We start from the raw sequence: 12,759 nt of genomic DNA, 5'->3' as shown, positions 1-12,759 counted from the left end.
CTCCCTTTCCTCCTGCTATTCATCCTCACCGAAGGAGCTGGGAACTTTTCTTTTGCAATCCCCTCGAATTCTCAAGAAAGAAGGAGCGGAATCTTTTCCCGGAGAGCAAATTGGTGGGCCCCCAATGCTGCCCCTCAACAAGGGATGGGAATGCAGTTCTTTCCCCCCTTTCCTGATTTTCCTCTTTTCTACCCCCCCTCTTCCAGAACCGAGATAACTACATTCGATCCTGCAAGCTTCTTCCCGACGGCCACAGCCTCATCGTTGGGGGCGAGGCAAGCACCTTGTCCATCTGGGACTTGGCGGCCCCCACGCCCAGAATCAAGGCCGAGCTGACCTCCTCCGCCCCGGCCTGCTACGCTCTAGCCATCAGCCCCGACGCCAAAGTCTGCTTCTCCTGCTGCAGCGACGGCAACATTGTGGTCTGGGATCTGCAGAACCAAACCCTGGTTCGGTAAGGACTCTTGTCTGGGCCGAGGGGCTGCCGTGACCGCTTGGCACGGGGAAGCACCAACTCCGGGCTTCCACTGATCACAGACTTTGGCTGGCCCGTCCTCATCTCACCTTAAAACAGACCTGGGTGTTATGACCCAGGCTTCCTTAGAAAGCAAGAAGCGGAGTCTGGGTCCCAGCAAAACTCCTTTTATTTACACGACTGTGAATTCCTTTCATTCACCGTCCGAAAGACTTGGCAAACAGTATTTCAAAGGAACGTTTATCCACACGCACCTTATCTCGCTTGGAGAGCTGCCAGATAACTAGTTTCCAAACGCAGGGCAAGGCAACACTTGGCACAGAGTCTCTTATAGTCGCAAACAGAACTTTCCACTCTTTAACTGACCGAAGGAATGAATTGTTTCCTGCAAAAGCCCGCTCCCCGTTTGCTCCTCTTTTGTATCCTATGGAAGGGACCAATCACCTCCAAGGTGTGGCTTTACTCTTAAGTTGACTCTGCTTTTTAGTTGTTCTTGTCTTCTGGCATCTCTGCGCATGCGCACACTGGGAACAGGCTCCTCTGCCTCACTGCTGTCCGATTCTGAAGGCAGCTGATAACTGTCAGACGGCCCTGGCCCCCTCTCTGCTTCCGACACAGAGCCCTCATCAGAGCCTTCCCCAGACTCCAGGACTGGCCCAGGTTCCTCCCCAACTTCCTCACTCTCCGACTCTGCAGCCAGCTCCGCTGGCCGCCAGTGGGCCACAACAACTGGGCAGAAGTTGAATTTAATGTTGAATTTAATGTTGCAATTAAACAAAAAGGGTTAACTGAAATACTTCCATATTTCTGGATTATATCAATGAAAAGGGAACGTAAAAAATAGTTCCATAACACAAAAAACAATCAATCTCCCAAAAGATGCCAATTATTTATAGGGTGTCTTCGATACTGACAATTTCCTTCTAGTTTGGGTATTTCTAGCAGGCATGGCTGTGAAATGCACTTGGGTACACTTTCAGGTCCATAAGGACTAGGAGCTTGTATGAGTTTGGTAAATGAGTTTCTGAAGATAATTTTACATCCGTGGAATGGGAATGTATTTTTTTTTTTGCTCACGATTCTCCTTTCCTTTCTCTTCCTCCATTTTTCTTTTCTTCCTCTTCTTTTCCCCTCTTCCTTCTCTTCCTGCTCCTATTCTTTTTCCCTTTCCTCTTCTCCTCCTCCTTCCTTCTCCCTTCTCTTCCTCCTCTTCCATTTTTCTCTTATTCTTCTCTTTCTCCTGCTCTCCCTCTTCCTCCTCCTCTCTTCCTGCTCCCATGCTTCTATTCTTCCTTCTCTTTACCCTCCTCCACCTCCTCCCTCTTCTCCTCTTCCTCCTCCTTTGTCTTCTCCCCCTCCACTTCTTCTCCTCTCCCTCCAGACAGTTCCAGGGTCACACGGACGGGGCGAGTTGCATTGACATTTCCAACGATGGCACCAAACTCTGGACCGGCGGTTTAGACAACACCGTCCGGTGCTGGGACCTCCGCGAAGGCCGGCAGCTGCAGCAACATGACTTCAGTTCCCAGGTCAGCTGGGAGAAAGGAGGGGAAAACCAGGTTGGGGGGCTCAGAAGGATGGCCCAGTTACATCATTGGGGACTTGTGGTATTTAATGTCAGAAAGTCTGTAAAATACAGATAGTCCTCGGCTTACGACTACAGAATTTCTGTTGCTAAGTGAGAAATTTGTTAAGTGAGATGGGACCCATTTTCTTGGCCACAGTTGCTAAGTGAATCACTGCAGTTGTTAAATTAGTAACACGGTTGTTAAGTGAATTCCCCATTGACTTTGCTTGTCTGAAGGTCACAAAAGGGGATCGCGTGACCCCGGGACACCGCAACCGTCATAAATATGAACCAGTTGTCAATCGTCTGAATGTAAATCATGTAGCACCTGAGGATGCTGCAACAATCCTGAGTGTGAAAACGGTCACAGGTCACTTTTTTTTCAATGCCGTTGTAACTTAGAACGGTCACTAAACGGATTGTTGTAAGTGAAGGCTTCTGCCGTCCTTCTGCTCTTGTTAACTTTGTCTCTCGTGAAAACCATCCTGCCTTTTATCTGGCTTTTGGTCAGATTGCAACCTCATCAAGCTTTGGTCCTCATGAGGACTAGGAACTTCGAACTGAATTTGGGGCCGCTTTCAGTTTCTGTTTCTCTTTCCTCTGCTTGGGTTGCAACAAGTATCCCATCTTTTTCCTCCTCTCTCTCCAGATCTTCTCCCTGGGCTACTGCCCCACGGGAGAGTGGCTGGCCGTGGGGATGGAGAGCAGCAACGTGGAAATCCTCCACGTGACCAAATCGGAGAAGTACCAGCTGCACCTTCACGAGAGCTGCGTCCTCTCCCTGAAGTTCGCTTCCTGTGGTGGGTGTCCCTCCTTTCACCCTTGGCATGCCTGTCTCTGCGGGAAGATGCGCTCCCTCCGGGTTTTTCCACTTCTACCCTCAAAACGACACTATAGAGCACTGCACCCCAGAACAACTAGGCACAAGGACAGTTTTTTCCCCCAAACGCCATCACTCTGCTAAACAACTAATTCCCCCCGACACACAAATAGTAAAAAATATTTACTAAGACTATATTACTATTCTCGTCCTTCCGATTACCTATCTCCTCTTTACTTCCTCTTTATTTAGGACTAGTACCATGTTTCTTGTATCTTTACCATTTGTATTGTTTTATTTAGTTTCCTAGTATGATTTTGATTGCTTATTTAGTATCCTATGACTACCACTAAGTGTTGTATCTTTTATTCTTGACGAATGTATTCTTATTCTCCTTATGTACACTGAGACCATCTGCACCAAAGACAAATTCTTTGTGTGTCCAATCACACTTGGCCAATAATTATTCTATTCTATGCCATTCCATTCCACTCTTTTCTTCTTTTTTCTATTCTACCCTATCCTATTCTATTTTATTCTTTTTTTTTCTAATTCTTATTCTATTCTTCTAGTCTAATCTTATTCCTTATTCTATTCTATTCTATTATTCTATTCTATTCCATCCCATTCCACTCATTTTTTTCTTCTTTTTTCTATTCAATCCTATCCTATCCTATTCTATTCTTATTTTATTCTAATTCATATTCTATTATTTTATTCTAATTCTTATTCTATTCTTTTAGTCTAATCTTACTCCTTATTCTATTCTATTATTCTTATTCTATTCTATCCCATTCCATTCCACTCATTTTTTCTTATTTTTTCTATTCTACCCTATCCTATCCTATTCTGTTCTATTCTATTCTTATTTTATTCTATTTCGTATTCTATTCTTTTAGTCTAATTCTTATTCTATTCTTTTAGTCTAATCTTACTCCTTATTCTATTCTATTTTATTCTATTCTTATTTTATTCTAATTCGTATTCTATTCTTTTAGTCTAATTCTTATTCTATTCTTTTAGTCTACTCTTACTCCTTATTCTATTCTATTCTATTCTATTATTCTTATTCTATTCCATTCCATTCCACTAATTTTTCCTTCTTTTTTCTATCCTATCCTATTCTATTCTATTCTAATTTTATTCTAATTATTATTCTATTCTTTTAGACTAGTCTTATTCCTTATTCTATTCTATTCCATTATTCTTATTCTTATTCTATTCTAATTATTCTTATTCTATTCCATTTCATTCCACTCATTTTTTTCTTTTCTTCTTTTTTCTATTCTATCCTAATCTATTCTTATTTTATTCTAATTCTTATTCTATTCTTCTAGTCTAGTCTTATTCCTTATTCTATTCTATTCGATTATTCTATTCTTATTCTATTCCATTCCATTCCATTTCACTCATTTTTTTCTTCTTTTTTCTATTCTATCGAATTCTATTCTATTCTATTCTTATTTTATTCTATTCTTCCAGTCTAGTTTTATTCTATTCTATTGTATTGTATTCTATTGTATTATTCTGATTCTATTCCATTCCGCTCATTTTTTTCTTCTTTTTTCTATTCTATCCTAACCTATCCTATTCTATTCTAATCTAATTCTTATTCTATTCTTCTAGTCTAGTCTTATTCCTTATTGTATTCTACTATTCTTATTCTATTCTATTATTCTATTCTATTCTATTCTATTCTATTCTATTCTATTCTATTCTATTCTATTCTAGACAAGTGGACTTCTGGGAGTTGAAGTCCACCTGTCTTAAAATGGCAGAGTTTGCAAAACACTGCTCTGACTGATGGATTTTATTGCACATTGCCCTAGGTTACCCAGAACCATTGAAGACCGTGTTTCAAACAAACTCCCTAACGGAGTTTGTCTCAGGTTGGCAAAAGCTGGCCAGGATCAGACCTGGAAGAGACCTACAAGCTTGCTTCTGTTTCTCTCACATACAGGGAAATGGTTTGTCAGCACCGGGAAGGACAACCTGCTAAATGCCTGGCGGACTCCTTATGGAGCCAGCATCTTCCAGGTAAGGTGGGGAAATCTCCAACACTGGGGTTTTTTTAAAGAAGAGATTGGGCAAGCATTTGTCTGGAATGGTAGTGTTTCTCAACCTTGGCAACTTTAAGTCCTGTGGACTTCAACTCCCAGAATCCCCCAGCCAGCACAACACAGCCGAAAATCAGCTGACCGGCGTGCACATGCGCACTGGAACTGACAGCTCGCGTGCAAGCAGATTTGGCTCCACATTCCACCTGTGACACATGCGCCATAGATTCGCCATCACGGATATAGAGTTTCCTGCTTGAGCAGGGGGTTGGACTAGAAGACCTCCAAGGTCCCTTCCAACTCTGTTATTCTATTCTACTCTATTCCATTCTCTATTCCCTTCTCTTCCACTCCACTCCACGTTCCTATTCTATTCTATTCCAGTCTTATTCCTATTCTGTTCTATTAATCTTCTACATTTTATCCTGTAAATTGGAATTTTAGTATAGGTACGCCATGTATAATTGACCGGCTGGATTTTTATCACAGATCTCAGTTGTTGTTTTATTATCTTATGCTAGAATTTTTAATTGTATATTCACTGAGTGTTTTTATTTGTTCTGGTCTATGACTTTCATAAACTAAATTGAAATTGAAGATATAATCGTCTACATTTTTACCCTGTGAATTGGAAAGTGGGAGGGTCACAATCGCTCCTCATGAAAAAACCAATTTTGTGCTTGTTTATTGATTAAAAGAGCTAAAAGGTCGCAAAAGGGGAAATCACATGACCCCAGGATCCTGCCCCCGTCATAAATATGAATCCGTAGCCAAGCACCTGAGTTTTGATCTCGTAACCATAAGGAAGCTACAAAGGTTAATCACTGTGAAAAATGGGCGTGTCACTTTTTTCAGCGCTTTTGTAACTTTGAACAGTCACTAAACGAATGGTTGCAAGTCGAGGACTGCCTGTAGAAAGTCCAGTAAGCCAATAGCTACAGGTAGTCCTCGACTTACAAGTTGTCCGTTTACTGACCGTTTGAAGTTACGACGGCACTGAAAAAACTGGCTTATGACCGTTTTTCACACTTATGGCTGTTGCAGCATCCCCACTGTCACGCGATTTACTCGTAGTTATGACGGTCGCAGTGTCCTGGGGTCATGTGATCCCCTTTTGCGACCGTCTGACAAGCAAAAGTCAAGGGGAAAACCAGATTCACTTAGCAACCATGTGACTCACTTAACAACCACAGTGATTCACGTAAGCAACGTGGCAAGAAAAGTCGTAAGATGGGACAAAACTCACTTCACGAATGTCTCCGTTAGCAACATACGTTTTGGGCTCAATTGTGGTCATAAGTTGAGGATTTATCTGTATTTTGCGGGTAGGATGGTGGTGATAATTCCTGTAAAATCAGATGGCGTCAAAGGCTACGAGGAGGTTAGCTTGAGAGTCTCTTAAATCACCGGCTGGATTGCAGGAACTTCTTCCGATGCCCTCAATCCGTTTACTCGAGTTATTCCGGGCAGGAAGAGAACAAAAGAACATTGCAAAAAAAGGCCTAAACAAAATTGTTTTGCATCCAACAAAAAAGCACAGGTGCCTTTGGAGTCAAGGTCAATGCCCCAATGTTTTCACTAATTGTGAGTTTTGCTGATATTGACCGGTGGGGAAATAGATCTTCATATTATGGGAAATAGTCTGTCAATATGCAGAAGAGAACTGGGAGAAAAGTCAAAATATTAACCCTATCATGTGGGTGAGTGGGAAGAAAGGAAGGGAAAAACAGAAGGAAGATAGAGGGAATGTGGAGGTGAAAGGAAGAAGGAAAAAAAGGAAGAGAAGAAGAAGAGGGAAGGAGGAGGGAAGGAATGGGAAAGAAAGGGAGGGTGGGAGAAAAGGAAGGAAGGAAAAAACAGAAAGAAGAATAGAGGGAGTGTGGGGGTGAAAGGAAGAAGGAAAAAGAGGAAGAGAAGTAGAGGGAGGGAAGAAGGAAGGAAGGAATGGGAAAGAAAGGGAGGGAGGTTGGGAGAAAAGGAAGGAAAAAACAGGAAGGAAGAGTAGAGGGGGGTTGGGGGTAGAAGGAGAAAGGAAAAAAGAGTAGAGGAAGGGAGGGAAGACGGAAAGAAGGAATAGGAAAGAAGGGAGGGAGGGAAGAAGGAAGGAAGGAATGGGAAAGAAAGGGTTGGAGAAAAGGAAGGAAAGAAAAAACAAGGAAGAGTAGAGGGAGGGTGTGGGATAGAAGGAAGAAAGGAAAAAGGAAGAGTAGAGGGTAGGAGGGAAGACGGAAAGAAGGAATAGGAAAGAAGGAGGGAGGGAAGAAAGAAGGAAGGAATGGGAAAGAAAGGGAGGGAGAAAAGGAAGGAAGAGTAGAGGGAGGGTTGGGGGTAGAAGGAAGAAAGGAAAAAGGAAGAGTAGAGGGAAGGAGGGAAGACAGAAAGAAGGAATAGGAAAGAAGGAGGGAGGGAAGAAAGAAGGAAGGAAGGAATGGGAAAGAAAGGGAGGGAGAAAAGGAAGAGTAGAGGGAGGGTTGGGGGTAGAAGGAAGAAAGGAAAAAGGAAGAGTAGAGGGAAGGAGGGAAGATGGAAAGAAGGAATAGGAAAGAAGGAGAGAGGGAGGGAGGAAGGAAGGAAGGAATTCCATTTTAGCCAAACTTGGAAAATGATTTTAAAAACATCTTCCTGTGAATCTTCATTGTGATGAGTAGTAAGTAAATCCATCTCCAAATGAGACGAGATACTGCGGAACAGGAAAAGACACAAAATAATAATAATTTGGATCCGCACTTATACTGTGCCCATACATAAGGACAGCTGGGAGGAACACAATACCTATAGGCAGTCCTCAAGTTATGAACGTAATGGAGCCTGCCCATTACAGTCATAAGGAGTGGCACTTGCAAAGGAGGTCATCGTGTGAACAAACTTTCTTTTTTTTGTAGTGGTGCCTAACTCAATCATTACGGTTGTTAAGCGAATCCAAGGTTGTTAAGCGAACCCCGTTTACTATGGTGTGTTTTTGCCAAAATCCAGAAGTCCATGCCAGTTTTGGCAAAAAAACATGTTAATTATAACCATGGGATACAGATACTCCTTGATTTGTGACCACAAAAGCCCAAAATTCCTGTAGATGAGCGAGACAGTTGTTAAGTGAATTCTGCCCCATTTTGCTACCTTTCTTGCCACAGTCGTTAAATGAATCACTGCAGTTATTAAGTTAGCCACAGGGTTAAGGGAATCTGGCTTCCCCATTCCCTTCGCTTCTCAGAAGTTTGCAAAAGGGGATCATGTGACCCCGGGACACTGCAGCCGTCATAACTATGAGGACTTGCCAAGCGTCTTGAGTTTTGAACACGTGACTGCGCGGAGGCTGCAAGGGTCATAAGTCACGTTTTTTTCAGCGCTGCTGTCACTTCAAATGGTCACTAAACGAGTACGTCAAGGACTCCCTGTGCTTGAAATGCAGTGTCATATAATCCGCTTTTGCGACCTTCGGACAAGCCAAGTCAATGAAAGAAGCCAGATTCGCTTAACAACCCCGTTACTAATGTTAACAGTCGCAGGGATTCGCTTAACGCAGGGGTGTCCAAACTTGGGAACTTTAAGACTTGTGGACTTCAACTCCCAGAATTCCCCAGCCGGCTTAAAGTTCCCAAGTTTGGACACCCCTGGCTTAACGTCCGTTGTGGCAGGGAAGCCGGTAAAATGGAGCCAACCTCACTTAACAACTGTCTTGCTTAGCAACAGGAATGTCGGGCTCAATCGTTGGAATTAGAATAACCGAGGTGGAAGGGACCTTGGAGGTCGTCTCGTCCAGGGGTTCAACAAAGCAAAGCTGGCTGAGGAATTGTGGGAGTTGAAGTCCACAAGTCTTAAAGTGGCCAAAGTTGGAGACCCCGGTTCTAGTCCAACCCTTAGATTGAGCAAGAAACCCTACACCCGCGATGGCGAACCTACGGCCCGCCTGCCACAGGTGGCACGCAGAGCCATTTGTTAGGGCACGCAAGGCGTTGTCCTGTCAGCTCCTGTGCATTGGCCAGCTGACTTCGGCCATTTTTCTTCCTCCGGAGGCTTCAGTCTGTTCCTGAATTTCCAGTTTGCATGTTGGGTTGTTTTTCGTCCTCCAGAGGCTTCAAGGAAGCCTCCTGAAGCCTCCGGGTTGGGGGGAGGCCATTTTCACCCTCCCCAGGCTCCTAGAAAGCTTCTGAAGCCTGGGGAGGGCGAAAAACAGGTCCGTCACGCACCAAAAGCGGGGGGGGGCGGGAGTCACGCATGCATGCGTGTGGGGGGGTGTCGTGCACATAGAATTATGGGTGTGTGAACCCCCGCCCATGCTCCCCCCCTTTTGGCACGCGATGGCAAAAGGGTTAGCCATCACTACCCTATACCATTTCGGACAAATTGTGGTCATAAGTCAATTTCTGACCGAGGCTTCCCAAGAGCCTGAAGCCAACTCCTTGTCCTGACAAAAAAACCCTTTTATTCACTGACTGTGAATTCTGCTCCTTCACATCCAGCAAAGTCTTTCAAGGGAGGATTTATGATCACAGACCTTATCTGGCTTGGAGAACTGCCAGGCCAAGATCCGCAGAACCTGGCCAGGAGTCTCGGAGAGTCACAAACCAATAAAGCGAACTAATTGTCTCCTGCAAACTCCACTCCCCTGTTGCTTCTCTTTTATTTCCTCTGGGAGGGGCCATTCATCATCCGCCTGTGGCCTTACTCCCAAGTCGACCCTTGTTCTTTAGCTGTTCCCTTCGTCCGGCAACTGCGCATGCGCACACTGGGAACAGGCTCCAGCTGTTCCTCTGCCTCACTGATGTCTGACTCTGAAGGCAGCTGATAACTGGCAGAAGGCTCTGGCCCCCTCTCTGCCTCTGACACAGAGCCCTCATCAGAGCCTTCCCCAGACTCCAAGACTGGCCCAGGTTCCTCCCCAACCTCCTCGATGTCCGAATCTGCAGCCAGCTCCGCCGGGCACTGGCGGGCCACCACAGTCAAGGCCCGCAGAGCCATCTCCCTTTGTGTAACCTTCCTTTCTTCCTGTCTCCTCAGTCGAAAGAAACCTCGTCCGTCCTCAGCTGCGACGTTTCCACAGACGATCAATTCATCGTCACCGGATCCGGGGACAAGAAAGCCTCCGTTTACGAAGTCATGTACTGAGGAGAATCGCCACGTTGCTTCAGAACTGACCCCAAAGGGAAGGGGGGGCTGCTCGTTTGGCACCCCTTCTCGGTTGTTGTTTTGTTTTGTTTTTTTCCAGCCAAAGAATTCCCCTCACAATCCAGGAAGGGAAGCAGGGATCCGGAAACCCACCACGAGGACGCTGGGTGGGTTTGTGGGAAGGCAGCTGCCCCCCCATCCCCTCCGTCTTCCACTCAACCTGAGGCTTTCGCGGAGTTTCGTAGTGGTTTTCTCGCCAGGTTGTCCTTATCCTGGCAGGGTGGGAGTTAAGGGTTGGCGCTGTCTTTTGGTGTGTGTGTGTCTGCGCAAGTGTGTGTGCGTGTGTGTGTGCGTGTGCCCACATTGAAATTCCTTTGGAAAAGTTTGTTGTGTATTTTAACCTTTTTCCTTTTTTTAAAGAAAAAAATTAATAATAATAATAATAACGGACTTTCAAATAAAGAGATGATGGTGTTTGGGTTACCGGCCCATCTGGATCGCTTCTGTTTCTGTGAGGTTCCTTAGCGCAGGGGTGTCCAAACTTGGGAACTTTAAGACTTGTGGATTTCAACTCCCAGAATTCCCCAGCCAGCATTGGACACCCCTGCCTTAGCGTGAAAAAGCTGGTGGGGCTTCCCTCCAACGCTGGGGGCCGCCATCGTGACTCGATTGACCTACCCGGGTTTTTTTTTCTGACATTACAAGTTCGGTATGGATACAGGTAGTCCTCAATTTATGACTGATCACTATCTATCTAAATCTTCCTATAGCTATCTATGTTTCTGTCTGTCTGTCTGTGTATCATAGGCCTGTCTATTATCTATCTGTCTTATCATCTGTCTATTATCTATCTCTATATCATCTATCTATCATATATATATGTCTATATAACTATCGTCTATCATCATCATCTATGTCATCTGTCTATCATCTATCATCTATCCAGCTATATATCTATATATCATCTAGCTAGCTAGCTATCATCTAGCTAACATCTAGCTAGCTATCATCTACCTATCTCCTCTATCTAGCTATATATATATCATCTATCTATCTATCTATCTATCTATCTATCTATCTATCTATCTATCTATCATCTACCTATATAGCTATCATCTAGCTAGCTATCATCTATATCTATCATCTAGCTATCATTTATCATCTTATCTATCTATCTATATATCTATCTATCATCTATGTCTCTATCAGTTATCATCTATCTATATTTATCTATCATCTATCTATCTATCTATCTATATATCATTCATATATCATCTAGCTAGCTAGCTATCATCTATCTATCATCTATCTATATATCTATCATCTATCTATCAATCTATATTTACCTATATATCTATTTCCTATTTATCATCTATCCAGCTATCATCTATCTATCTTATCTATCATCTATCTATCTATCATCTATCTATCAATCTATATTTACCTATATATCTATTTCCTATTTATCATCTATCCAGCTATCATCTATCTATCTTATCTATCATCTATCTTATCTATCATCTATCTTATCTATCTATCTATCTATCTATCTATCTATCTATCTATCTATCTATCTATCTATCTATCTATCTATCTATCTATCTTACCTACCTATCTATCTATCTATCTATCTATCTATCTATCTATCTATCTATCTATCTATCATCTATCTATCTATCTATCTATCTATCTATCTATCTATCTATCTATCTATCTATCTATCTATCTATCTATCATCTAGAGCAATCCTCCCAGCCAAGCATGCACAAGCATGGGGGGTGTTTTGCTTTCCCCAGGCTGTGGAGGCTCTCCTGAAGCCTGGGGAGGGCGAAAACGGCCTCCCCTGGCCCTCCAGAAGGCCGAAAACCAGCTGGTCGGTGTACACATGCACACCAGAGCTGAGGCTCCCAAGGGCTGCCGTGCTGGCAAATATGGCTACAGGTGGCACACGTGCCATAGGTTTGCCATGACGGGTGTAGGAGATCTCCAAAGCCCCTTCCACTCTGGTATTGTTAATCTATTAACTACAATTTTGAAAAACGTAAAAAAGCAGCAAAGAAAATGAGGGGAGGGAGGGGTGGAAATACTGGACGAAAGGCAAGATAAAAGGGTAGAAAGTGTGTGTGGGGGAAGGAACAACTTCCAACTTTTTTTTCCTTACAGATAATAGATCAAAACATACATCTGACTCTTTAACATTAACAACAGTCTCCATTACGTCTATAATCCCCTGTCATTCTAATCCTCCAAACCCCAAATCAAAGGTTTGCTTCTCTTGGTGTCCCATAAAGAGTCCAAGAGAGATTTCCAAGTCAGAATTAAAAAGTCTTCTTCAATCAAGGCTGTCAGTTTTGCCATTTCTGCCAATTGCATTAGGTAACTAAAAGTCTGGATCTGAAGACGACTCGGGGAGGGGCTTCAGGACCCCTTTTGACCGCCAAAATTTCTTGCTTTGTTGATTAGCTGGGATTGGACTTTTTCCCATGTGCTCCAGTACAACTTTTTTTGTCTGCTTCAGGACACAAAGGAACTCCTCAGCCAATAGTGGAACTCAACTCCCAGAATTCTCCAGCCAGCATCAAGGGATTTCAATTCCCAGAATTCCCCAGCCAGCATTAATGGATTTCAACTCCCAGAATTCCCCAACCAGCATTAATAAACATCAACTCCCAGAATTCCCCAAACAGCATTAATGGACCTCAACTCCCAGAATTCCTCAGCCAGCATTAATAAATGT

At 43.6% G+C, this 12,759-nt stretch overlaps 1 protein-coding gene across 4 annotated transcripts in view; it reads left to right on the top strand.

The window, feature by feature from the left end:
• LOC309394925 (transducin-like enhancer protein 1) overlaps window positions 1-10,505 on the top strand; it is a 77,661-nt gene extending 67,156 nt beyond the window's left edge. For all 4 annotated transcript variants that reach the window (XM_081958642.1, XM_081958643.1, XM_081958640.1 and 1 more), the window contains 5 exons: window positions 207-454; window positions 1,857-2,004; window positions 2,692-2,842; window positions 4,823-4,899; window positions 9,915-10,505. In XM_081958642.1, the coding sequence (XP_081814768.1) occupies window positions 207-454; window positions 1,857-2,004; window positions 2,692-2,842; window positions 4,823-4,899; window positions 9,915-10,022 (732 nt within the window). In that variant the 3' untranslated portion in view covers window positions 10,023-10,505. The remainder of the gene's footprint in view (window positions 1-206; window positions 455-1,856; window positions 2,005-2,691; window positions 2,843-4,822; window positions 4,900-9,914) is intronic.
• Window positions 10,506-12,759: the final 2,254 nt, after the last annotated feature.

Source organism: Natrix helvetica, assembly GCF_964273705.1.
Source record: "Natrix helvetica genome assembly, chromosome: 1".
Taxonomy (NCBI): domain Eukaryota; kingdom Metazoa; phylum Chordata; class Lepidosauria; order Squamata; family Natricidae; genus Natrix; species Natrix helvetica.
Note: the sequence above shows the minus strand (reverse complement) of the source record. Positions and strands in the feature narration are given on the sequence as shown.